The 27,269-nt window shown below is 38.7% G+C and overlaps 2 protein-coding genes across 2 annotated transcripts in view; both read right to left on the reverse strand.

Annotated features, from left to right (window-relative positions):
• LOC148364286 (potassium voltage-gated channel subfamily B member 1-like) overlaps positions 1-3,128 on the reverse strand; it is a 94,179-nt gene extending 91,051 nt beyond the window's left edge. The window contains exon 1 of the mRNA XM_088338346.1: positions 2,875-3,128. The gene's annotated coding sequence lies outside the window, so the exon portion shown is untranslated. The remainder of the gene's footprint in view (positions 1-2,874) is intronic.
• A 3,554-nt stretch (positions 3,129-6,682) lies between these two features.
• LOC148364288 (prostacyclin synthase-like) overlaps positions 6,683-27,269 on the reverse strand; it is a 28,903-nt gene continuing 8,316 nt past the window's right edge. The window contains exons 4-10 of the mRNA XM_088338348.1: positions 24,689-24,832; positions 23,267-23,394; positions 18,150-18,331; positions 13,764-13,917; positions 12,854-13,035; positions 7,021-7,172; positions 6,683-6,925 (exon numbers count right to left, since the gene is read on the reverse strand). Of these exons, the coding sequence (XP_088194474.1) occupies positions 6,778-6,925; positions 7,021-7,172; positions 12,854-13,035; positions 13,764-13,917; positions 18,150-18,331; positions 23,267-23,394; positions 24,689-24,832 (1,090 nt within the window). The 3' untranslated portion in view covers positions 6,683-6,777. The remainder of the gene's footprint in view (positions 6,926-7,020; positions 7,173-12,853; positions 13,036-13,763; positions 13,918-18,149; positions 18,332-23,266; positions 23,395-24,688; positions 24,833-27,269) is intronic.

A 27,269-nucleotide genomic window follows, 5' to 3' on the forward strand; every position in this document is an offset into this window, starting at 1 on the left:
AGAACAGAATAGAAATCATAATCTGCTTTGCAGACGCTCTTCTTGCTGACAAGGGTGGATAAACTGGATTTAGATGCTACATCATTTTACTTGGACTCACTTGCTAATGTGGATATTATTAGTAGACCGAAATAGAGGCAATACAATATCCAGCCTTTATGAATACAATAACATTATCTATCATCCGGTGTTATTGATTTTTTATTGCAGATTGCGGCGGTGTAAGTGTTCCATGCATATTTTATACAGAACAAACAAGCATCATGATTTAAGAGATACATTTCAAATAGTTATGGTGGGGTTGAGTTTCTCTGGTGGCTCATTTTAGTGTAGACAACATTTTTATAAATGTAGAACATGGGGTGGGACAACTTTTTTGATTTGCGGCCCGTTTTGGTTTAAAAAATGTGGCTAGGGGCTTGGGCCTGGGGACCGATCCATTTTTTCTTATTTGCATTTAGGAAAAAATATACATGTAGGTGTTGACATTTCTTTTCATATTTGTCTTTATATAGATTAGTTTAATCTAATTGGTTTTGAAATGCTCCAAAGCCAGGTAATATCTTAGATCCCTGTTTTAAGAACAACATTTGATGGGTAGTTTGTTGGTAATGTTGTAGTATTTCTGTAGTATTGCCGCAATAGTATTTTTGAATTATTTGTGCAGTAGTACTTTTGTAGCTATTCCGCAGTAGCACATTTTTCTTTCAGGACCAGAACGGAGACAGGACCCACTTGCGTTGTGTTTCTCACAAGTTTTACTGGAAGAAAGAGAAAGGGTTGCGCCCACGATCCGGTGATTGCTGGAAGCAGGTCGCTGTGAAAGCAAAGGTGGATCTTCCGTGGCGAACGATGGCGGTGTCAGGAATGGAACGGGTGTCAGGACAGGAGAGCAAAAACGTGGTCAGGGTCTGAAGCGAGTCATGAGCCAGGAAACGACAGTAGACGCGGTCGGGGACAAAAAGAGGTCGAAAGCCGGGATGGGAGAGTAGACGTTGTCAGGACCAAAAACGGGTCGAACTCGGGGAACAGACGGGAGCAAAAAACCGGTGGGAGTCAGGGTCAAAAAAGGCTTGCCTAGGGTTAATTGAGGTCCGCAGACAGACTGACAAAATGGGACAGATAGGAGTGGGTTTAAATAGGGACAGGGAGCGAATCCGAGTCCGATGCAGTTGGCGCCAAAGGAGCGGGCACAGGTAATTCACATCAGTAATCATGTCATTTTCAGTATTTCTGTTGTTGTAGTTACGTGGTATTTTATAGTTTTCTTTAGTAGAATTTTTGTAGTATGGTAGTAGTATTTCTTTAGTATTTTGGTAGTAGTTTCTCTGCAGTATTTCTGTCGTAGCAGTTTTGTATCAAAGTATCATTGTAGTTTTATGATTGTATTTTTTTTGTTCTATTTACTTTTCCTTTTTAAAGTTAAAGAAAAAATAATATATTATGTCTGTGTTATCAGGCATTAAATTTGATATTTAGTTTTGTAGTAATGTTGTAGTATTTTCTAACTCTCTGTAATCTTTATTTGCAGTACTTTATTTATGTACTTTATAAACTGTTATATACCATTCTGCGTGCCGGATTAGAAAGCCTGACGGAGTGCATGTGGCCCGTGGGCCGTAGTTTGCCCACCCCTGATATATAATATCCTTCAAGTCCAGCTGACACACAGGAAATTGACGGCAAAGTTTGTGTGCCAAATTCTCACTTTCTTTTGCAAATTTTGAAATCATAGTCATAATATTCCAACGTTTTAGTCATTTTTTAATGGGTCAATGTGTATTTTTTAGCTCCGCCTGGAGGTAAAAAAAGGTAAACTTCATTTATTGACAATATTAAATCAATTAACAAGAAAAAATAAACGAATTGTCATATCAATGTGCATTTTTAGGTAATCACAGGTCAAGAAATTTGCACTTATTTTTCATAACATAACCCTGACATAGAGGGAACTGACATCTTTCTGCTAATGGTACCAAAAAACAAAAACCTTGTGAAAGCCTGGGTAACAAATTCAGAAGGAAAATGGTGATGTTTGGTTACTTTGAGTCTCTGTAGTTTTGTATTATTGCTCTTTGTAGCACTTGTCGTTGGTTGCACGAAACAATCGACCCGCAGCTAGTGGTTGAATATCACACTCTATCGCAAGGACTTAAACTAGGGGTGGGAAAACTCTTAAGTCAGGGGTTGCATTGGGTTGAAAAATGTGGTAAAGGGGCTGGGCCGGTAAGAAAAATAATTGATTTATTGATTGGATTCGTTGACATTTTTGATTCTTTAAATAGTCTCAAATCTGATACCTCTACAATACACAAGGAAAGAAGATAACGTAGACCTGTCCATTTATGAAAAAATATACAGTACATGCAAATATTAGTGTCCCTTTATAGTCATCACAAGGTTAAAAACATATTTATGACTACTTTAAGTGAATGCTAAGTAATTCAGCTGTAACAAAGTTGAGTCTTTCAGCCCAAGGGCATATGTTTGGTCTTTGCATTTGTATAGGCATAGCACATTTTGTTAAGTGATCACATGATATTGGTGGAGACAAAACAACATTGTTCAATATTTGTGGAGAAACGTCTCGTCCGTCAATACCAAAGCTACACTCTTGTTTCAGCCTGAATCTCAATATAATCATTAGCATTACAAGTAAACCATCAAGGACATTTTTTTTAGAATAAAAATTAGTTTGTGAGCTGTCCAGTGCTGATTATGCTGTCGCTGTCTGGTGCTGAAATGAAGTTTTTTAAAAAAACAAAAAAAAAAAGGAGCGAGGGATTGTTTGTCCTAAGAAAGTTGGACATGTAGTGCAGTGTTGAATTAAATAATTATACACAGAGAATGAAATGAAGGAAAAAGAGTTCGTACGTGTCTCCCGCTCCGTCCGCTTCACGCCGTGGACGCGCGCTGCCTTCATTTCAATCAGAACCGCGCGTAAAACTGCCAAACCAGTCCGAATCTGCTGCGCTGGGCTCGGCTGTGATGAAGACATCATGAGCAGCGCCGAGACATGATGGAGAGAGGGATGTTGCTTCTTCTTTTTACCCCCTCTCTAGTTCCTCTGAGTCAGAATCAACAAGTGGACCTTTGGACTTATGCGGTTCTGGTTCGGGTGCTTCCCCCTTTTGTGTTGTGCATCCGTCAGGATGCAGAGTGAGAGTGTTTTGTGTTTGGACTGCTCCCGCTGGCAGGCTTGATTTCTCTCCGGCTCCTGCAGCTCTCTTTAACTCTCGCTGTGCCGCACCGCTGCACCAGCATGTAGCCGATGCCGGAGTGCACGCACCCCAGCCCACTAGGTGGCGCTGCTTCCCCCTCCAATAATTTTATTTCATAATAAATTGAATAGTGGACTCGAGAGTAATCTGTATAAATAATGTCAATTTTTTACCGTGCTCTATTTGTATTCATTTTTATTTATTCTTTGGTTCCATTTTTATTTTTATTGATATCACTGTTTTATATTCTTTTTATAGCGACATCTGCTGTCCTAAAACACACAATGTATTATTATTATTAACTTTGATTTGCCTCCACTCTATGTTTACTGCAGATAAGATGTGATGCTTTTTCTAATTTGCAATAAACAAATTATTTTTTAGCAAGTATGTTAATAATGCAGCCCTTCTACGGGCACAGTATTGCTTTGTATATAGTCGTGCCTTTATTAAAGAGACAGTGTGTATTATTTAGCCATTATTTGCTAATTTTGCATTCATTAAAAATAATAAGCAAAAATACATGAACGTGCATTTTTAAATATGTGTTGATCGAGAAATTTGCGTGTACAGTACTGTATTTTAATTAACCTCACCCAGAAAGAGCTGTCATACCTGTCTGCCATCTTGATACTAAGAGTGCCCCCAAGATCTAAAACTTTGTGCCAGGCTGGGCAAAAATTGAAAAGAAATGTAATGCCTTTTTTCACTTTGAGTAGTTTGTATTATCCCTTGTGCTTTTTAGCACTTGTTTTCAGTTGCACAAACCAAGACAGCAAAATCTTGTGGTCAGATACTACAGAGTGTCCCTTTAAAACAAGGACACAGAATGTTTTTTATATTGTTGTAAGTTCACTAATATTGCATAAATATTTAAAATATATTAAGAGATTGATTCATTGATAAGGCTCACTAATAGGGAGCTGATAAAATTGTCTGGCATCATGGTTACATTGAGTGTCCGTAGCTTTTATTCTTCTTTGTGCTTTGTAGCACTCCTTTGCGGTTGCACGACACAATCCAGTGACATCTTGTGGTCAAATATTAAGCAGTGTCCCTTTAGTGTTATTAAGTTTTAGGGTTTGACTTCTATTGTTACTACATTTTTCTTGTTTTTCAATGAAGAACCTACAAGAAACATTAAGTTAAAGAAAACGATGCTAATTGCTTGAACAAAAAAAAAACAAAGTTACCCTTTTTTTGTGTCTGGAAAATAAACAATTTATTAAAAATATGACACTCTTTTTGTTTATTCTCCGTTTCCACACACGTGTCACAAACTGCTGCAGCTGTCAAGAAATGATGAGCAGCTTCATGTCCGAATCTAAACTTTCCGCTCGGAGTCCAAACAGTGGGCATGCGTGTCAGCGTGACAGATGTGTGTTTAAAGCGCAAGCAACCATGCTCTTCACATGAATGATCACCAGAACACGTCAACAAGCATGTTTCAGAATTCAGCACATATTTCAGTCACTGCTTTCCAGAAGGCGGCGGAGCATAACGCTGGCGATTTTCCGCTCAATAAATGGTCACATGCACACGATGTTCACATACATGCCGATCTTTTAAAACTTCCAAATTTTGTAAAAAAAAAAGGGACAGTGTGTATTATATATCGCCTTTTAGTCATCAAAAATCATCCATTGAGAAAAACAATAATATTGATTTAAATTATAAGCAAAACGACACCATCTATTATATAAAAAGCTTGTAGGTCGAGAAATTACCAAATGAGCCCCACCTACAGAGAGCTGACATAATTTTCCGCCATCTTGATAGTACCGGTACCCAAAAACTTCAAAAAGGCTGGGAAAAAAAGAAAAGAAAAATAGTCCAGTTTGGTTATTTTGAGTCTCCTTAGTTTGTCTTCTTCCTTGCACTCGTTTTCAGAGTTGCTCCAGTAAGGGTTGGCAACCCAAAATGTTGAAAGAGCCATATTGGAACCAAACAAAAAACATGTTTGGAGCTGCAAAAAGTGCTTGCGAAACTATTTGGCCCCCTTGAACTTTGTGACCTTTTGCCACATTTCAGACTTCAAACATAAAGATATAAAACTGTCATTTCTTGTGACGCATCAACAATAAATGGGACACAATCATGAAGTGGAACACACGTTAATGGATATTTTAAACTTTTTTAACAAATAAAAAACAAAAAAGTGGGCGTGCACAATTATTCAGCCCCTTTACTTTCAGTGCAGCAAACTCTGTCCAGAAGTTCAGTGAGGATCTCTGAATGATTCAATGTTAATCTAAATGACTAATGATGATAAACGGAATCCACCTGTGTGCAATCAAGTCTCTGTATAAACGCACCTGCACTGTGATAGTCTCAGAGGTCTGTTTAAAGCTCAGAGAGCATCATGAAGAACGAGGAACACACCAGGCAGGTCCAAAATGTTGTGGAGAAGTTTAAGGCTGGATTAAAATCTCATTCATCCATTCAATATGGTTGGTGTAAAGTGGCGAGCTGTTTCTTTAGAAATGAAAGTGGAATAAGGAAGCTTGATGCGGTTGAGAACATGGTCGGAACGTTTTTTTTCGGGCCACTTTTTACCACGGAGGAAGACCTCTTGAAGTGCATCTTCCAAAAGTAAGTTAAACTTTAATTTATTTATCTTTATGGAGCATATTATTCTATGAAATGTTTATTTTTTAGTACAAAACAATACAGGTTATTTATACAAGCCTTAAACATACAAAAAATAGCACTAAAGCAACTGACGAACGAATTCAGCTTACAAACGATCGTCCGGAACTTATTTTGTTTGGAAGTAGGGCAGCGTCTGTATTTTGTCATGTGTTTTAACCTGTGTTTTGTTGTGTGTATTTTGACGTGTATCATTTTGTGTATTCTGGTCATATGTTACGTAGTGCATTTTTCATGTGTTTTGTATTTTCTTTGCTTATCTTGTCATGTATTTTGGTCATGTACTTTGTTCTATATTTTGCCATTTATTTTTATGAATATTTTTTCGAGCATTATTTTGTCATGTATTTTGGGAATGCATTTTATCATTATTTTGCCATGTAATTTGTTATATATTTTGTGATGTATTTCATCCTGTGTTTTGTTGTGTAATTTTTGGGTATTTTGATGTGTATTTTGTCCTTTTGGTCAAGTACTTTGTCTTGTGTTTTGTTGTGTATTTTGATGCGTAATTTATTTTGTCATGTATTTTGAGTAATTTACCATACATTTTGAAGTTTATTTTGTCATATATTTCGTCCTGTATATCTTTTTGTATTTTGATGCATATTTTGAGTGTTTTAACCATTTTGGTCATGTATTTTGTCGTGTATTGTGTGATATAGTTTGTTCTATATTTTGTTGTGTATTTTGTCGTGTATCGTGTGATGTAGTTTGTTATATATTTTGTTGTATATTTTGTCATGTGTTTATAGTCAAAACCAATTATAATTCAAATAAAAACAGCAAACACAAAAGACAAAACACAATACTTCACATTCAGTATTTTTAAATAACAAAATAATTATAAATTCACATAATAAATACAAAAGTAAAAAGTTTTTTTTTTACACATGTAAGTAAAAACTTAGGACCCGTTTCTGGCTTTAATGCGCACATGCAAGTCTCCTATCGGTTGCAGCATCCCGAATCCATAACGGCCGGCGTTTATCTCGGGCATCCGAGCGTTTATGTCGCACAATTCCAAATCCATATCCAGCACCAAGTACACAAACCTGAAGAGGAGATCAAGAAAAAGACACAAAAGTGAGTCCTGGTCTGGGAAAAGGCAAATTCTTGATAGATAGTACAAAAGAAATCAGAAACTTACCGTCTGATGGTATTGACGGCAAAGTGTTTCCCCACGCATCCGTTGGTGCCGGCGCCCCACGGCATGCTGTAATATTTCAGCCTCCTGCCTCTTTTGTAAAAATCCTTTTTGGGCGAGCCGTCTTTGTTCAGGAAGCGGTCGAACCGGAACTTCTGTAAAACGCATTTCGGGAGCCGTGACGTTTCGGATTTGTCCACACGAATCCCCCTCCGAACGTGCACGAGAGTTCTGAAGTGACCTTGTAATGTCCTTCCCACGCTAATTAGCGCCGATTTGGTTTCAATGCTATGCTAATCCCTCTGAGACGTGCGGCTGACCTCTCATTGGCGGTGAAAAAAACAGGTTTGTGTAGGAGTTCGTTGCACAATCCCTCATGCTAATATGCGGACCACAATGAAGTAATTACCCCACCCTCACCGCTTTTACGTGCTTTGTTATTCGAGAAATAACCTTCAAGGGAGAATCCCTTTCTCGGTTAAAAACAAACTTGGCTGCTAGTTGAGTTGTTGTGTTTTTTAATAACGAAACTCAAAATAAGAGTTGCTCGTAAACTATTGTCAATTTTCCTCGTGTGAGGAGAAAGAATATGCTCTGGAACTTGTACAACACGGCCAACTTAGAGGGACAATGCGAAATATTTAATGCCTCCTAGTGGTAAAAACGTCATTCATTGAAGGGGAAAAATAGCTGTATTGATTTAAAACTTACAAAAATACTATCATCAGTGTTGGGGAGGAACGGGACACGTGTATTGGCGTTACATCATTAGGATACAAAAAGAATGTTTCTATTCAGTTACAGAAAAAAATTCAATCAAATTACAGGTACATTTAGTTTAAATAACAATTATTTTGCAAGATTACAATTTTATTTAAAACTGTATTTATATATACAAAAGCTCCCTTACTTACGACCATTCGACTTACGAAAAACGATAGATATGAAATTTTATTTCAGGATGTCGAAAAATATCCGGACCTTGCTCTAAGTTAGATTATGTATTATGTGTAACTTTTTCAGAGTACAGGACATTACTGTAGTGCTTTTTTCCTCCCCTACCTGCGTGTGGTGCTGTGAGAGGTCACGCAGCATCCCCCCGAAGAAGAAATCCGGCTTCTACTTTCTGGTTCGTGTGTAGTGATAAAAACGTGTACTGTATCGGTAGCGAGCCAAGAACTTTCACATTTGTAGTTTAATATCTCGTGTATCCATTCAATATGGTTGGTGTAAAGTGTAAAGAAGAGACAAGCCGTTTCATTTGAAACGAAAGTGGAAAAAGAAAGCATGATGCGGTTGAGAAAACGGTTGGATTGCCTTTTTTCCAACCACATTCCACTACGGAGGAGGAAGTCGCCCAACTCTTGAAGCTCATCTTCCAAAAGAAAGTTCAACTCAACTTTATTTATCTTTATAGAACATTATTTTATGAAATGTTTATTTTTTAGTACAAAACAATACAGGTTACTTATACCAGCGTTAAACAGCCTTATATAAACCTTAAACATACAAAATATAGCACTGAAGTAATTTGTGAACAAATTCAACTTACAAACGATTGTCCGGAACCTCGTAGGGCAGCGTCCGTATACAATACGCAGATAGAAGAATTGAGTCTATCATCATTTCAATTACTGACATAAGAGAAACAGAGACGGATGAGGCATTTGCTAGTAATGTCCCTATCTGTAGCACGGTTTATGCAGACCGCCAATTGTCCCCACGACTGCACATTTGTCAAAAACCTCTTTTTGTCTCTATTGTATTTCTCCTTCACTTATTTTGTTGCGTAAGCCTGCTGTTTCATGAGGGCAGCACAGTTGCACCCTAGTAATGGGTTTAGGGACGTAGAGTACATTTGATTGATCGACTGACTGTCTTCTTTTTGTGCTTTGCAGTTAATCGTTATTCAAAATCCGCTATTTGATCACTGTGTTCTGTTGTGAGAATGATTAACCTAGTAAATGTGAATTTGGTCAGGAGGTTTGGTATCCCCACTTTAAACAAGTTGAACTCGGACGCAAGACAGCCAAGAGTTTGTTGGAAACTCAGAAAGTTAACACTTTGTGTGTTTAAAACAATATTCTGTTCTTAATCTACTCCTAATGTGAACTAAAACAGAGCATATCTTGCCTGCCATGTGAAAGACAAGGTTTTTTCCCCCCGATTAATCAACCATACTACGTGGTTAAAATTGGAGCACATTTGGAGGACTACAAGCAACTACAAACCTTGGTTTCCTCTTATTCTTTTTCAAGGTTACATTATTTGTTTACCTTAAATACAATTTTGTAATTTTATAATTGATCTTTGTTTCATGTTGACAATGTCTGTGTATTGCAACGTCCATTGCAGCTTGGTCATCCTGGAAGGGGAATTACCTCATGTGCGGTCCTTTTTCAAGGTTTCCACATTTTCCTCATGCTGGGGTTTTAAGTTTTTCCTTGCCTTCATGTAGGTTTTAGATCCGGGGGTGCTGTAACAATAGTCTGTAGTCTGTAATAGTCTGTGCAGCCTTTAGAGACTTCTTGTGATTAAGGGTTATAGAAATAATCATGACTTATTTATGTTATGTTTATTTTGCCCTTTATTAACATTTTGGGTATTGAGTAATCCATAAATAATTGAAAGTAATCAAGTTACCGTATTTTCCGCACTATAAGGCGCACCGGGTTATAGGGCGCACCCCGAAAAAATATTTTTTGGTCCTATTTTTGACATAGATAAGACGCACCGGATTATAAGGCGCTACAATGGGAACGTCGACAAAACAGTCAGATTGTTCAGTCCAACTGATTACCCCCTTAACATTCCGAAAGCTTGCAATGACGCAAATACGTGTCTAGAACACGTGCGGATGCGGTGTCCGTAAGATGTCACTCAAATGCATCGTTCCATCATTCGGAAGGTTAAAGTCTTGGGATTCAAGAAATGCTAACCATTCCTTAGTATCTATTTTCTTTTTCGCTCGCAACTTTACTGTGCATATGACAATAAACACTTGGAATTGAGTTTAATTTAAAAATAGACACGCCATTCCATCCATTATCTGCACCGCTTATTACAGAAACATCGAGTTCAGTCTGAAACAAGATATAGGGACAATATAAAACCCGGAGTAGCTCACAGAAGTCGTTGTGTTCATAATAATGTGCAGCGAATGTCCCCTTATATCCGTGAGGGTAGTAAATCCAGGAGAATAAAATAATTTCAAATACAGAATAGAAAAAAATGCTTTCTCTATGCCGTCAGCCACGTTCCATAAACATTCATCTTTTTTGGCCAATTGCAGGCTTTGTGTTGCCGTTTAAGCCAATGCCAGCCTGTAAATGATAAAAAGGATCCGCCCCTTGACCTCCGAATAACTTTAGCCAAAAGTGATCGATTTAACTGATGATTGACACATCTTTTTTGGCCAATTGCAGGCTTTGTCTGCCGTTTAAGCCAATGCCAGCCTGTAAATGATTAAAAAGGATCCGCCCCTTGACCTCCGAATAACTTTAGCCAATAGTGATCGATTCAAATGATGATTGACACATTGGTTAGCCAATGAAACGCCGGTAAATAAATCCCAGCATACACCGCGTACTACTTGGCGTTCGGGGGAAAATCTAGTCGGCGGCTGCAAGTTAGTTGGAAAACTTTGCAATTTTAAAATTGATCCATAAATAAGGCGCACTGTATTATAAGGCGCATGGTCAGCTTTTGAAAAAAATAAAGGCTTTTAGGTGCGCCTTATAGTGCGGAAAATACGATACATTACTGCATCATCATGGTATTGGGATTAGGTTACTGATTACAGGTACTGAATAGGATTACACTTTTGAAGGAACCCTTTCCAACCCTGACTATCATATACACATGCATTTTTAAATACTTGTAGGTCGAGAAATTTGCATGTATTTAAGGATAAAAAAACATTACTTTATAGCACATGTGTCAAACAGGTGGCCCGCGGGCCAGATCGGGCCAGCTAAGGGATTGAATCCGGCCCGCGAAACAACACTCAGAGAAGCGCAAAAGAAAAACAAGCTGCAGGTTGAAATATGTCAACTTGTTGTTGCCAAAGCCAGGTGCCTCTCACAAAGACACTGTACTTCTCCCTCTCCCTCTCTCTCACTTTTTCTTCCTCTCTCTCTCTTCTCTCTCGCTCTCTCTCTCTCTTCCACCCCTTTTCTCCCACTCTGTCTTTGTCTTTCTCTCTGTGTCTTTTAACCTCTTTTGCTCTAACTTCCTTTTTTCCTTTTCTCTCTTTTCTCTTTCTCTCTTCATACACTTGGCACTTTCTTTTATCTTTTCTCTCCTTCTGTCTTTCTATTTCTCTTTGGATTTCTTCCTTCCTCTCCCTTTCTTTTCCCCCTCTCTCACGACTTTTTATCTTTTGTTTCTCACGCTCTCTCCCTCTCTCTCTTTTTCTTTCTTTGTCTCCCTCCCTCTTTCTCTAATTTCTTTATCTCTCTTTTTCTTTCTCTTTAATCTACTAGTCCGGCCCCCGACAGAATGTTTGTTATATTGTGTGGCGCCCCAGAGTTAAAATGAGTTTGACACACTTGCTTTATAGGGAGCGTGTGTATTATTTAGTGCCGTTTATTGGTAAAAAACGTCATACATTAAGAATAACACAATATTGATTTGAATAATAATCAAAAATACATTGACAATTTAAATGTATTTAATATTTATAAAACATGTGTTAATATGACAATTCTTAAATTATAGTTTTACTTTTATGTTGTTGTTTTTTTAACCACTAGGAGTGTCTTTTTTATGGTAAACGTATTCCTAAACTGATTGTTTTCAAATCAAGCACAGAAAGTTTAGTGTTCCTATCCACAATTATGCAAATATGTTGCAAAATACTCCACATACCAGGGGACTCGACAAATTTAATCTCAAAGTTGACCCATCTGGCTTGTTTTGAGGCCTTGTGATCGTTTTTCTTCGGGTTGCGTGGAATAATTTTACCTGCCGCAGTTATGGCATGCGTACTTTTCTTGCCCTCACCCTCTTTAGAGGTAGGCGATTGTGGCTTTTTGTTTGTGGTTTAATTTTGTCCGGTTAGCTCCCCGTTGGCGTCGGGGCTGCCGAGGGCTTTCCTGTTTTGTTTGCTTCTGGTTGGCGCTCGTTGGCTGCCCACCCCGAGTTGTTTGGCTGGCTAGCCTGGCATTAGCGGATTTGCCACGACCCTTGGTTTATCACCCGTCCAACTTTGTGTTTATCACCGTTGCAGGTTTTCGTTGTTGGTTCCTGGTTACCCGGGCTATTCACTGCGTGTTTTGGGTTGGCCAGCCTCGTGTTTGTCTGCCGCCTTTTGCCAATCAGTCCCGGTTAGCCCTCGTTAGCTCACTGCATGTTACCTTTGCCAGTTAGCCACTATTTTGGCTGCTCGCCCTTTGTTGTACCATTACTGCACCCATCTACCACACAATGCCTAGGTATTTCCCACAAAAACCTTCGCTTGAAACACTTATAACTTCTAACATCAAAACCAATATGGTGACTGGCTTGCATGTGTGCCGGCGTTTCTCAAATGACATCGCAGCTCAGGAAGTCAAAGACGAGACATGCTGTCTTCAAAACGAATTATCAAAATAATTGGAATATACCGATGACATACATATCAATTGTATGCAAAAGTATGTACTGTTTCCAAATATTTTGCATGGTTAAGAATTTGGGAATACCTTTAAGGCACTAAAATAGGGCATCGATATCTCACAATTACTCCCTTTTTCCACTAGTCACTGGAAGTCTCGGTCCCCCTCCCCCGCAAATAGCAGTCCTCAGTCAACAATCGTTTTGAAAGAGCATTTACCCTCGCAATAGGAAGGCTCACCTGCGGCTCCGGGTAAATCTCAGGGTCCATTTGGGGGCTGGTGAACGGGAACAGGCACACCCGGTCTCCTTTTCGCAGACGGTACACTTGACCGGTAGATATTTGAATAGACTTCTCGTGCAATACCTCCCTCGTGATGAAGGGGGCAGCGGTGAGTCGGAGCGTCTCCTCTAAGGCACTGTCTGAAGAAAAAGAATAGTCAAAAAAAAAAAAGTCTGAGTTTTTTTTTTTTTAGTGTGGCCTTGTTTAGTGCCAGTGTCTAAAATTCACATCCCGGGGCCAATTGCAGCCCACGGGATGACAGTTTGAGGCCCCCACTTTAATATGAAAGTTTGAAAAATAAATTGTAATCTAAGAGCCTCCTAGTGGTGAAAAAAATCATTCATTAAAGTAAACATGAATACGTTTTTTTTTCAGTGTGGCCTTGGTAATTAGTGCCAGGGTCTAAAACTCACATCCCGGGGGCCAATTGCAGCCCACGGGATGACAGTTTGAGGCCCCCACTTTAATATGAAAGTTTAAAAAATATATATATATATTTCTAAGAGCCTCCTAGTGTCCATTCATCAAAGTAAGAAAAGATAAATAAACTATGAAATAAAGGTGAATGTTTGAAAATACTTAAGTGGGAAAATTTCCAACTACTTACATAACATGAGCTTATTGTCCGCCATCTTGCTACTAAGGGTATCCCACAAAAACTTTTCCTCCTTTTTGTTCTTCTTTTCTGTCTTTTTGTCCTTTTTATCTTCTATTTTACTTGCTTTTTCATTATTTTCTATTTATTCTTTCTTTTCCACTATTTTTCTTTCCTTTATTTTTACACTTTTTTCTTTTTCTTACTCCTTACCCCCCCTTTTTTATTTTTTCTCATTTTTATATACAATTTTTCCGTTTGCTATCCACCCACCGAAAACGGGAGTGTTCCCGCGCAAATGGAGGAAAGACGGGTCCGATGTCTCCGTCTTGGAAATCCGCTGGAACTCGCTCTTCACTGCACTCATTGCTTCAGAATTCGTCAACAAGAAGCCCAAAAGCCAAAAAGCGGCGGGGCCGACGTTGCCCTGCAAGTAGACAAAACGTGAGCAAGCGTGTCCTTTTTTTTTTGGTCTCGCTCGGCTGTTGCATAGCGACAGTGCAGGTGCTTGTTTGCCCAAAGTAAATAGGAACACAATGTGACATACAATAATAAGCAGGGAGGGAGAGAGAAAATCTTCAATAAAAACGGGTCAAATTCTGTTATTTCTGTATTTTGGCAAGTGCAGACATGGATTTAGTAAACAAAGAAACAATTTGAAGCCAAGGGTTGCCTACCTGCTGCATGTTTGCACGTGCACAAGAAGTGAAAAAGGTGCAACCGGGAAAATGAAGATACAAGTTTTATAATGTTAGTTGTCACTAATGTTATGGACAGAAGTTAAATGACTTGAATTTTTCAGATAGACACTGACAGTAAAATAATTCCTTTTTGAATATGTTCATAAAGAACAAAACAACTAATGTGTTTTTCTAAAAACATGTGTCCTTAAAAAGTTCAAAAATAAATCATTTATCTACGGGTGGATGCTAATAATTACATGCTAAAAGATACCAGCTAATGACTTTCTCCAGGTTTCTTCATTTTCCCTATGTTTGGGTTTTGAGTTTTTCCTTGCCCTCATGTAGATTTTAGCTCAGGGGATGGGTGTAATAATAGTCTGTAATTTGCGATAATCTTTGAGGATCCTATACAAATAAACATGACTTGACTAAAGAAATCTAATATATCGGAACAGACTTGGAAATGTAAAAAAACAATTCAAAAACAAAGAAAAATATTTTTGTTTGCATGCCACGGTCGTTTTAAATGTTAAAGTTTTGAAGATTGAAAATGATTTGAAAGACATTACCAATAATTTATTGAATTAAATAATAAATGTAAGTGTCAAGTCAAGTCAAGCCAAGCTTTGTTTAATTGTGACGCCCTTAATCACAAGGAGTCTCAAATGGCTGCACAGACCACAGATTATTGCAAACCACAGACTATTATGACACCATCGCCTGATCTAAAACCTACATGAGGGCAAGGAAACACTCAAAAACCTCAACATGAGGAAAATGAAGAAACATGAGGTCTTTCCCCCTTCCAGGATGACCTGGCTGCAATTGACTGTTGAATTTAAAAACAATAAAGTAAAAATAAAAAATAAAATCAAAAAGGATGACCAGGCAGCACTGGATGAAGCACAGTAGATCAGTGAATAAATAAATGGCAAGCAACAATATTAGTATGCATTAGTAGTTGTATTACTAGTACTAGTAGTATTATCATTATTATCAGTAATAGTAAGTATTAAAATAAATCCTTTAATTTTGCATTTCATTTTGAAAGGAATAGCTCAGTAAATCAATAAATGCGCGCCACCAGGCTGTACTTCCCCAAGACACACCACAGGAAATGGTGCCCCCATGCCCCCCAGTGGTTAAGGGATCCAACCACCCACCTTCAGTAGTTGGATTAGTAGGATTACTATTACTAGTAGCAGTGATTTGTAGTACAGAGGTACCTCGTTTTACAATTGGCTAATTTACGAATGTTTCGGTATCTGAAGTTTGCGTCCGACTGAAATCCTCCTGGCTATGCGATCATTTTTACAGTACTTAATTGATTCACAAACGATTTAAATGCTTGAATATTTTTAATCCTTTCTATCTATCCTTGGGTCTGATGTTTCTTATATATATATATATATATATATATATATATATATGTATATGGCGGCACTGCGGCTGGGTGGTTAGCGTGCAGCCCCACAGTGCAGAGGTTCATGGTTCAAGTTCAGCTACTGCAACCTGCCCGTGTGGAGTTTGCATGTTCTCCCTGTGCCCGCGTGGGTTTCCTATGGGCAATTCGTTTTCCTCCCACGTTTCCAAAAACATGCATGTCAGATTAATTGGCTGGTCCCTAGGTGTGAATGAGCGAGCGAGTTGTCTGTCCCTGTGTGCCCTGCGATTGGCTGGCAACCAGTTCAGGGTGTCCCCTGCCCGATGATTGCTGGGATGGGCTCCAGCACCCCCGCGACCCTACTGAGGATAAGCGGTGCAGCTAATGAGATATAATACAAATCATGAAATAAGAAAAATGCAGTAAAACATTACAAAAAAATTATAAATCTCAAGTAAGATCCTTTCCTGGCTAATCATTTTAGTAAATTTAAATATTTTATATTTTGTTATTATTTACTTAATTATCATTTTTAAAATGTTAGTAAAATAAGACAAATAATATTAATAATAAGTGAAAATATCGGATCAACTAGCTAATTTTAAGAATCATTATTATTTTACGAGAAACATGTCAAAATGTAGTAAAAAAATATATATATTCCCCCACTTTTGAGCTGATATTTTTGAAATACAGATAATACCTAGCAAGATAAATCGAATGTTTATAAATGACAAAAAGAACTTTTCTTTTAAGAGGCTGCCTTTGATTCAGTACAATTCAATACAAATGGAATTGATAATCATTAAAAAAGATCCGAATAATGCTTAGATCCGGTGTGTCGCTGGTCTTCAAAATCACATGTTTTAATGAGGTCCATGAAGGCCTCACACGCCACAGTGTGACTCAGCATCACTTCAAAGTTGCCATTGAAAGTTTGAAATAAAAATAAAAGTGACGAAAGAAAATGATGAGTAAGCGGCCGGTGGGGCCAAGTTGAACATCGGATCAACACGTCGAATGCAAAAGTTGCCTCCAGCAGGGATGGAGGCAGAAATGGAATGAGTCAGAAAAGAATTGAGATGAATGAGAGTGGAACTCGATCGAGAAACAATTTTAAACGCAAAACAAAAAAGAATTCTAGATTAGGGGTCTCTCACATGGTGCCCACTGGCTCCACAGTGCCACCTAAAGACAGTTAAGGTGCCCACGGACGTGCTCACTAGTTCTGGGTCATTGTGATTTTCTAGTATTTTTTTTTTAATTGGTTGACTGAGTCTATTAAACACTCAAAAAATCTGGTAATAACATATTAACAACATGATAAGGTTCTATTTTAGAAATTCAAATGAATGAATTCCAGTTTATGGGCTTCATGGACAAAATAAATCTATTTAAGTATTGATACTTATCTTTAAGCAATTAGGAAAAAGAATAGACTGAAATTATTTGTGTAATAAACAAACCAATTCATTTATCTTTTTATTGATTCATTTTACAAGAAATACTACAATCTAAATTTTAATTTTGGGTTTCATAAAGCGAATAGTTAGCTATCTGGCTACCTTTTGGTAGCTTTGTAGCTTTTATCTTCCTACATTTTTAGCTATTTAGCAAGATATCTAGCGAGTTTTTTTTACATTCTTTGCATGCTATCTCGCTAACATTTTACCTAAAGCTAAATTTTGGCCTCCTTTCTAGCAAGCTGTCTAGCTTTCTTTAACTTTCTATCTGGCTATGTACTCTTTTAGCTAGCTACCTAGCTCCCTTTAAGGTTTTTTTGACCTGTTTACCCTCTTAGCTGACTATCAAGCTACCTTTTAGCTATTTAGCAAGCTATCTAGCGAGCTTTTTACATTCTTTGCATGCTATCTGGCTAACATTTTACATAAAGCTAAATTTTGGCCTCCGTTCTAGCAAGCTATCTAGCTTTCTTTAACTTTCTATCTAGCTATTTAGTTGGCTTTTTACTCTTTTAGCTAGCTATCTAGCTCCCTTTAAGTTTTTTTTTTGACCCATTCACCCTTTTAGCTAACTATCAAGCTACCTTTTTAGCTATTTAGCAAGATATCTAGTGAGCTTTTTACATTCTTTACATGCCATCTAGCTAACATTTTACCTGAAGCTAAATTTTGGACTCCTTTCTAGCAAGCGATCTAGCTTTCTTTAACTTTCTATCTGGCTATTTAGTTGGATTTTTACTCTTTTAGCTAGCTATCTAGCTCCTTTAAGGTTTTTTTTACCCGTTTACCCTTTTAGCTAACTATCAAGCTACCTTTTCAGATATTTAGCAAGCCATCTAGTTGAGTTACTATTCTAAAAAATGCATATCAAACTGGATGCCCCTTGCACTAATTGGTAATTGGTATTATAATTCATGGATTTTTGCCTAGTATCCAAATCAATGTTTTGCTGACTAGACGCCTTTTTATAGAGAAAAGGTTGGGAACCACTGTCATCCACCCCATCACTTAAGAAAACAATCTTGCCACATAGAAGAAGCAATAGCACCATCAGGTGGAGAAAAGTAAACTACTGCACCTCAAATTGAAACGTTTTAATACATTTAAACGCTTCCTCCAGACTGCTCACCTGAGTCGCCCAAAGTTGCAGGAGCACTGCTCGCTTCTGCATGTCCTCGTCAACTCCAGCCCGCTGAAGAAGTTGCCTGTAGCCTCGGATCCAGGCATTCGAACCCGACTCCTCCGATTGACCCGCCGAGGACAAAAATTCCCACAATTTGTGACGAGCGCTCAACGCCGTTCTCCTCTCCTCTGTCAAAGGAACAAAAACATCTCCACTCAGGTGATACACGAAGACTCGGAAGACAGATGAAAGGAGATGAAAACAGATAAGAGGTGAAATATATGACAGGGACTGAAATATTAGACAGATGTTTAATGAATAAATAGCAAATAAGTACTAGTCAATGTGTGGAAGGTGGCAGGTGTAGAAGATGCTAGAATATGCTAGAATGTGAATATATCAACTATTTTTTACAAATATATTATATATATATCAAAGGTGGGGTTCATCTTTTTAGGTGGCCTTAAACTAGTTTAAAGTTGCCCAACAGAGTTGAAAGAGCTCCTGCTTTTTCCCCACCTGCACTTATCTGCTTTTATATTAGTTTTAGCAAAGCGGAACGGAAACATTATAATAATAATAATCATAACACATTGTACATGGAAGCGCCCTTCAGGACACCCAAGGTCACAGTACATATAGTAACAAACAACAATAAAGCAATAACAAAACTAGAATAAAACAAGAAAGTAATAGTGAATAAAAACACAGTAGATTTAAAAGGGTGCGGTATGTGAGGCCGGTGTCTGGGGAGGTAAGTTTTGAATCTGGGTTTAAAAGGTGGACAGGGTGGCAGAATTCTGGAGGTCAGGCGGCAATGAGTTCCAGAGCTGGGGGGCAGAGCGGCTGAAAGCTATGCTCCCCATGGAGCTCAGACGGGCAGCGGGTATAGTGAGATGGAGGGAGGAGGATTGATCTGAAGGTGCGGGATGTGGAATGTGAAGGAGGTCGGAGGGGCAAGGTTATGAAAAGGCCATGTAGGTGTAGAGAAGAATTCTGTAGTTGTTTCTATGGTCGATTGCGAGCCAGTGGAGTTGCTGAAGGACAGGGACGATGTGATGGTGAGAGGGGTTTTTGGTGATAATGCGTGCAGCAGAGTTATGGACCATCTGAAGTTTATGGAGGGACTTTTGAGGTAAACCTTTGAGGAGGGAATTGCAGTATGCTGCAGTCAATCATGGATACTTCACTACATCCACGACACAGCATCATCTCCAGGCAGAGGAGCAGCTTCAGTGACAGACTGAGGAGATCATTTCTCCCTCATGCTATGAGGCTCTTTAACTCCACCCAGGGGAGTAAAAGCCCACATTAAACTCTAAACCTCACATTTGCATATTTTGTTTTATTTTTATTCAGTGTCTATTTTTTTAACATTATTTAAATGCTTTTTATTCTGTTATCTAGTGTACCTTTTTTGTAATTTATATCTCGTTTTATCTAAATTTTTTAACATACTGCTAGAATTGTGAATTTCATTACGGGGATGAATAAAGTATCTATCTATCCATCTATCTAATCGAGGCGTGAGGTTAGGCAGTAGGAATGTGGGGTGCTGGAGAGCAACTTCATGCTCGTCCCAGTGATTTTCTTTGTTTCCATTTGTTAGTGTAGCATGAAAATGGTGAAAGTAATGAGGCCTTTTGCAAGTACAGACCAAAAACTAACCAAAACCCCATGAGAGATGACAAATTTGAAAGCAGGAGAATGATCCTTATTTGTATATAATTGCTCTAAAACATGGTTCATTATCTGTCACTGACAAAATAATCTGAATCAGTCCCTCAAAGCTCGGCGCAGTGGTTAGCGCCTGTGCGGCACAATTCTGAGGTCATGATGTCGAACGTTCTTCCCGTGCTTGTGTGGGATTCCTCCGGCCACTCCGGTTCTCTCCCACATCCCGAAAATCTGCATGCCAGGTTAATTGCACGGTCCAAATTGTCCCTAGATATGACTGAGCGAGCGAATTGTCTGTCCCTGTGTGCCCTGTGACTGGCTGGCAACCAGTTCAGGGTGTCCCCTGCCCACTGCCCGAGGATAGCTGGGATGGGCTCCAGCACCCCTGCGACCCTACTGAGGATAAGCAGTGCAGATAATGGATGGATGGATAGTTAAAGGTTCCCTTTAGGGAGTTAAAATAAAGGTTATGAATATAGTAGTATAATGCATTTTTTTATTCATTCATTTTATATATAATGTTAGATTATTGTTGGTAGTATATCCGGTAAAACAATGCCCCCAGACCCCCCTTGACTATCCACCCGACGGAGTCTCACAAAATTCTATGGGAAGCAATGCCCATACAGAAAAAGCTGGTGTCGTGTTTCGCCCATGCAAGATTTGACATTTAAATATGATGAAATGCATGAATAGTGCGTAATTTATAATAAGGATGATACTATGATGATGCAATCGGTGACGTGCGCTTTTATGTGAAAACAGTTGTCATAGGGGCTACTTCTGACAAATCACTGATACGAAATCAGATCATCTGATAATTGAGTGATCTCACTACACAAGATGACATCAAAGCAGCAGGTCAGCTTGCAAAGACTTGCTGCTGGTACAACAAAGACCAAATCTTAAAATTATCTCCATGTCGTAACTCAAAACATTAACAGCCCTCAACTTACGGAGCATTACCATAGAAAAATTGCATTTTGGACACAAGTCAATGAACTTACATAACCTTTTTTTTTTCCCCAAATTCAATTACTACCAATCACATCTATAACTGTCAAAGATTTATAACAGACTAAGCCAGGAATGTAAATGGTAAATGGTCTGCATTTATATAGAGCTTTTCAAGTCAATGAAGACCTCCCAAAGCGCTTTACAATGTGCTTCACACTTACCCATTCACACACACACCAATAGCGGCCGTGCAGCCATGCAAGGCGCCAACCTGCTTATTGGGGGCATTAGGGATTCAGTTTCTTGCCCAAGGAGACTTCGACATATAACACGGAGGAACCGGGAATCGTACCTGCGATCTCTTGATCCTAAGACAAGCGCTCTGATGTGTTTACTTATTATGTATACAGTGCTATATAATGAGAATTTGGGGGATTTGTTATATGAACAAACCCTGAGCTACAGCAGTCCACTCAAATCAGAATAACCAAGTTGGTATTGTAATTAATTTTTGAATTTTTCCCACGTGAATTGGATATAACGCGATCAAACTACACAAAAAATGACATAATTAATAACATATGTTATGGAAAAAAACACAATTACTGAATCGTACAGATTCTCTTGTGTAAAGCTTCTTTGCAAGTCTTTCTATATATGATATATGTTGTCCTTAGGTGTCAAAGGCGAATAAACCAGGAGCAGCACAATGTCCTGGTATCTATCTATCTCCATCTATCTATCTATCTACCTTGTTCATATCCATCAAGAGGGGTGACCGACAGCAAGACAAACACATACAATAACAAAGAAAATAAAAGGGACATTTTTTTTGCAAAAACCACACACAAAAATTTTTGGACCATGGCCAACCCAATTGCCCAAACACCCAAACAAGTTAGGCACCTCGGCACCTAAGTTTGTCATGCTTTCGTCCCTCAAGATGAAATGGGACACCAGAAAGCGGCCATGTCACTCGGGTCAGGGTGAAAACACACTCTTCTGTTCAACAGCAGGGCCCGACAGCTTTCACTGGTTTACCCCTGCCGGATCATATGGGTGCCCATCCCATCCTTAAGAACGCGTACACAATCCCACTATCCTTTCACAACACCTCTCCACTCCTTCCTATCACCAACAAGAGCTCTAGATTCCATTATATTTAGACCTCTTTCCTGCAGTGCACTCATAACACCATCAATGTCCTGGTATACTTAATGTAAATGAAGCAAAATAATATTAACAGTTTTATTTCTTCAGGTCATTGGTGTTCTTATTTTAATAGTGTCAGATTTCTTCATATAAACGATTTATGACCTTTCCTTTTTTAATTCAGGAAATGTCACCAGACAGATACAGTTATTAATATTTGAGTATTAGGGTATCGTAATCAGCAATATTGATGCCAGATACTGATACCATTAGTAAATAAAATAGCCCCAGCTAAATCAGGAAAAAAATGGGTTTTCATTCATTTATCCTTTATCTGCACCGCTTATCCTCAGTAGGGTCACGGGTGTGTTGGAGCCCATCCCAGCTCTCTTCAGGGAGCGGGCGGGGGATACCCCGAACTGGTTGCCAGCCAGTCGCAGGGCACATAGAGACAGACAACTCACTTGTTCATTCACACTTAGGGACAATTTGGACCGGCCAATTAACCTGACATGCATGTTTTTGGAATGTGGGAGGAACAAGGAGTGCCCGGAGAAAACGTACGCAAGCACAGGGAGAACATGCAAACTCCATACAGGAAGGTTTGGTCCATGACCTCAAACTGTGCTGCAGATGCGATAACCTCTTAACCACCGTGCCGCCCGAAAAGGTTTTCAGTAAAAACTACAATTTAAAAAAGTACTTGGAAAAATCATTTATGTACATGTTATATTACAATTGTAGTTTATGATTGTAAAACGATGCAAATACTGGCAAAGGACGAAATTGAGAGTGCTGGTACCTTAAAATAATGATAATTAAATTGCATGGGTATATGCACATTGATATTAAATACATGTGTTTTGATTATACTAGAAATCTATTAAGTAAAGTGGAAAACCCTTTTTTGGCTTATAATATTAAACGTGAAATCAAAATTACCTTTAAAAATTGATTTTTAGCAATGCATACATCTTTGAAACATTCCGTACCTTTACTGGCTATGGAAGTCAAACCTCCTTTTTCCATTTATTTTGATTGACAGTGAATGAGGTAATTCATAACAGATGAAAACATGCGGGAAGCAAAAATTAATCAGTTCCAACAGTCAAGTTCATAAACACTCAAATTGATCTCATTGCTATGTGATGGGTGTAGAACAGCAACTATTGTATATCCTTATTAAATTGCTATGGAAACCACAAAACACAAATGCAGCGATGATGTCAAAGCAGCACAGTGGCGGTAGCACATGAATACCGGATGAGTCACAACATAAATCATAGCAAACGGCCCCGCCCATTTGACCGCTAAATTGCTGGTTAACAAGTGGTTACCTGGTTTCAAGTTTCCTCTCGCCAGCTTGGTCAACAGGTTGTCAAACTTGCGGTATTCCACATAGACGCTAGACGCGTCGGCGCTGTTATTATTCTTCTCTCCTCCGAAGAGCGTCAGGTAACCCGCCCTGTGCAAAAGAGTTCAACTTCAGGTATTTTTCCACCCGTGCAGACAATGCATCACTGCGACTATTGCACATCTTGACATGTCCCAGATACCCGGTGGCCTAACGTCAAACATCTTGTGTTTGCCTCTTCTGCTTACTTTATCGTTGCATCTTCATTCGGATGCGGGCGAGCGGAAAGGCATCACCAAACAAGCCCGTTCTGGGGCGGGTCATCCCAAGTTTATTTTGGAATGTTTATAAACAAAAGCAACAGAGGCTGGTATGTAAGCTGTAGCAGCTTGAAAGCCCAGTGAGGAAAAGGCATATTTGTTAACACGACATGTTATAAAGGCCTTGTTAGAACACGAATGCTGGAAAAGATCGTGAAGGGTGTACAATAACATTGTTTTATTTCACCGAGTGTGTCCGTTTTTCAGATATTTGTGTGTAGTTAAAACACATCATACACGAGTGCCAAACTACAAAGAGGAGAAAGAATAGGACAAAATAGAAAAGAAATCCAGACTTCAGAAACAGCTATAGGATTGGGGCTTTGTGCTGATGTGCCTGCTTTCGAGCGCCTCGTTGTTGGTGTTGACTATAGGTGAGAAAAGTTAAACTTTGCGGACAGGAAAAGAACAAACCATACCCCTCGCTGTATCATGGTTTTATTTTGGTGGTTTTGCAACTGCGTGGATTTTTATCATGCATTGTGTTGTGCATTCTGATTGGCTAAACAATTGCCTTGCCCTTTTCTGCGAGACTGTTCCTTGCATCAATAACGTTGCAGTCTAAGCTGTTCTCAAACGTAAAACAGCTTGATAAACCTATATCACATATCCGCAAATCTTTTTCAATTTCAAGATTTTGTAAAAAAAAACACTATGTCAACAAAATGCTATGGACCGACAAAAGCACCAAAAGGTAGAGGAAGATGCTTTCTACCGCCAACAAAGTTGGACTTCTCAAGACGCTTAATATAGGTATAAGCAGTTTTCCATAATGTCCACATGATGGCAACTAAATATTGTCTGAGGTAAAGTGGCTCATGTCCTTAATCACTACAGTAGTGCAATAAGCAACAAGATTATTTTCAAAATTAGAAGTTATTTGTAAAAAAAAACATTTATAAAGTAAATGCAGTACTTTTATTTGCTGTATATTGCGTTTGTTTTTTTATAATAGAGTATTTAATAGACAGAAAAATTGTTCTACTTTGTGAGTTTTGTGTATAGCAGAACCTGTTATCACATGAGAGGGAATTTTGTGTTTTCCCATATCTCGAATATGTTTTGTCTGCGTGGGAAGACTTTACTTGAAAAGGAGGCCGTATGAGAAGTCAAAAAGCTCGGTCCGTTTCCAGTATTTCTGGTTGGGAGGAATCTCAGCTTTCAGCAGGGCCTTCAAGTGTCTGCTCATGGCGTCATTGAGGGCGCTCAAATTCATTCCCAGGAAGTGCCTGCAAAGGACAAAGGTGGCTTAATGGCTACGCAACAACAAGATCTGCTCCTGATTGATGGGGTTGTGAAAAAAAGGGAATTACGCCGTGTCACAATCACAGCTCGCAACCCATTGAGACTTTGACGCGGTGATGATTATTTTGCAAACTTTGGCGTGACCACAAAAAGAAAGCAGTACTCATTCAAAAGTTGTGGTTTATTTTTTTGGGATCATCCCTATGTCGCATATTCTTCAGCACCGTCCACTATCATATTGTGTCGCAACATACACAAATGGTATATGGTAAATGGTCTGCATTTATATAGCGCTTTCATGTCACTGAAAACCTCCCAAAGCGCTTTACAATGTGCTTCACACATACCCATTCACACACAAACACACACACACACACACACACACACAGATAGCAGCGTCAGCCATGCGAGGCAACTACATGCTTATTGGGGGCATTAGGGGTTCAGTGTCTTGCACAAGGACACCTAGCCAGGAATCGAACCCGCGACCTCTCGATCCCAAAACGGGCGCTTCACTTCCTGAGCTAATATAGTGCAAATGCATCGTGAGTTGAGGCGCTCATTTTCGTGACGTGATACAGCGACATCTAATGGTCAAAAAATACACGCTGTCCCTTTAAACAAAAAATCAAGAAAGAGTGGTTTTATGCACACATTGTTGTCTTTGTTTGTCGAGAAAAGAAAACCATAAAACATTAAGATTGGGATTCTAAAGGACTTCAAAGAAACATTACTATATAAAATGGTTGTGGTTGATTGTATCCCTTAACCAAAGGACTTCTTAAGCAGCGTTTCTCAACAGGAGGGTCGGCGACCAGTTTTGAGAGGGTTGCGGGCCTTTGCTTTGGCAAAATAATTCTAGGGTCAATTAAGCTTTTTAACAGACGATTGGTAATAATTCCCTGCAAATACAGGTTCAGCCATTTCACGCCACGGAAAAAGACGAATAGTTACACATGTTAATACAGCCAGCAGAGGATATATAAAATAATTCACTGAAATGAAGCGCTTTGGATTTCATAATCCATTATCCATCCTTCCATTATCTGCACCGCTTATCCTCAGTAGGGTCGCGGAGGGTGCTGGAGCCCATCCCAGCTATCTTCGGACAGTGGGCAGGGGACACCCTGAACTGGTTGCCAGCCAGTCGCAGGGCACACGGAGAACTCACTCGCTCATTCACACCGAGGGAAGATTTGGACTGACCAATTAACCATACATACATGCATGTTTTTGGAATGTGGGAGGAAACCGGAGTGCCCGGAGAAACCCACGCAAGCACAGGGAGAACATGCAAACTCCACACAGGAAGATTCGATCTCATGACCTTAGAACTGTGCCGCACACGCGCCAACCACTGCGCTGCCAGGCTGTCCCGATTTCATAATAATTGCAGCTTAAGGGTATATTACTACTTTAAGTTGAGCTGATCATTTTGTTTTGTTTATAACAAATGGAAATATTATTTCATTTTTCATTTGAAAAGTGAGATTTTTTCCTTGATTTGGGTCGAAGCTTGTAATTAGGGTGTGATGGTGGGTCCTGAAGTCAGACAAGTTGAGAACCACAGTACAAAAGGACATATGCGGTGATTAAAAGCACTTACGGAAAAAAAAATACTTTAAGTAATAAGCAAAAGTGACTTATTTTTTTCCTCCTATAATGCAAGAAAACATCTGACTAAAATGGAATAAAGTTTTGCCCAATTTCAGTATTAATTTGATATTTTGCTATATTTCTAAACAGATTTGTCCTGTAAATGAGAGAAGTATTTCTTAGAGTGTACAAAGCTATTTGATTTTAATTATGTTTTTTTCTAGTTACATTCATCAAAAAAAATCAACTATTTACAGTATAAAAACACCGTCGTTTTATCTGATTTTATTAGGGGAAAAACACAGATAAAAATGAGAAAAAACACTTAAATGTGTTTTGTATCATAATAAGTTCACTATAATTCCATAAATATAATTCATTACCAGGAAGATGATGGTTTTATAGGTGTTAATAACCTTCAGGAAATTGTGACATGGCCTCATCCAGTAATTATTGTGTTTTTTTTCCTGCTATGTCACAAAAGACACAGAGAAAAGAAGCTGCCCAACTTAATTAGATTACACTTTGCTGACAAAGAACAATGCAGTAGGTGTAATGTTTTACTAATGACACCCTTATTTCAATGGGTGGTTAACCCAGTAAAAATAAAAGTGTGAATGGACTGCTTTATTTTAGAGGTCCGTGGCAAAAAAATGCTTTAAGAACAAGAATTAGCCAATAAAGGACAATACAGTGAAAAAAATTAATTAATAGATAAAACTTTCCACCAAGGCCTGCTATTTTTCTCATCTTACATATTTTAACTTGTCACTGAAAGTCAAACTTAAAATAACCAAAATTGTCTAAAATGGCACATTAAAGGTC

Source organism: Urocampus carinirostris, chromosome 6 (assembly GCF_059441175.1).
Source record: "Urocampus carinirostris isolate Australia breed hairy pipefish chromosome 6, RoL_Ucar_1.0, whole genome shotgun sequence".
Taxonomy (NCBI): Eukaryota; Metazoa; Chordata; class Actinopteri; order Syngnathiformes; family Syngnathidae; genus Urocampus; species Urocampus carinirostris.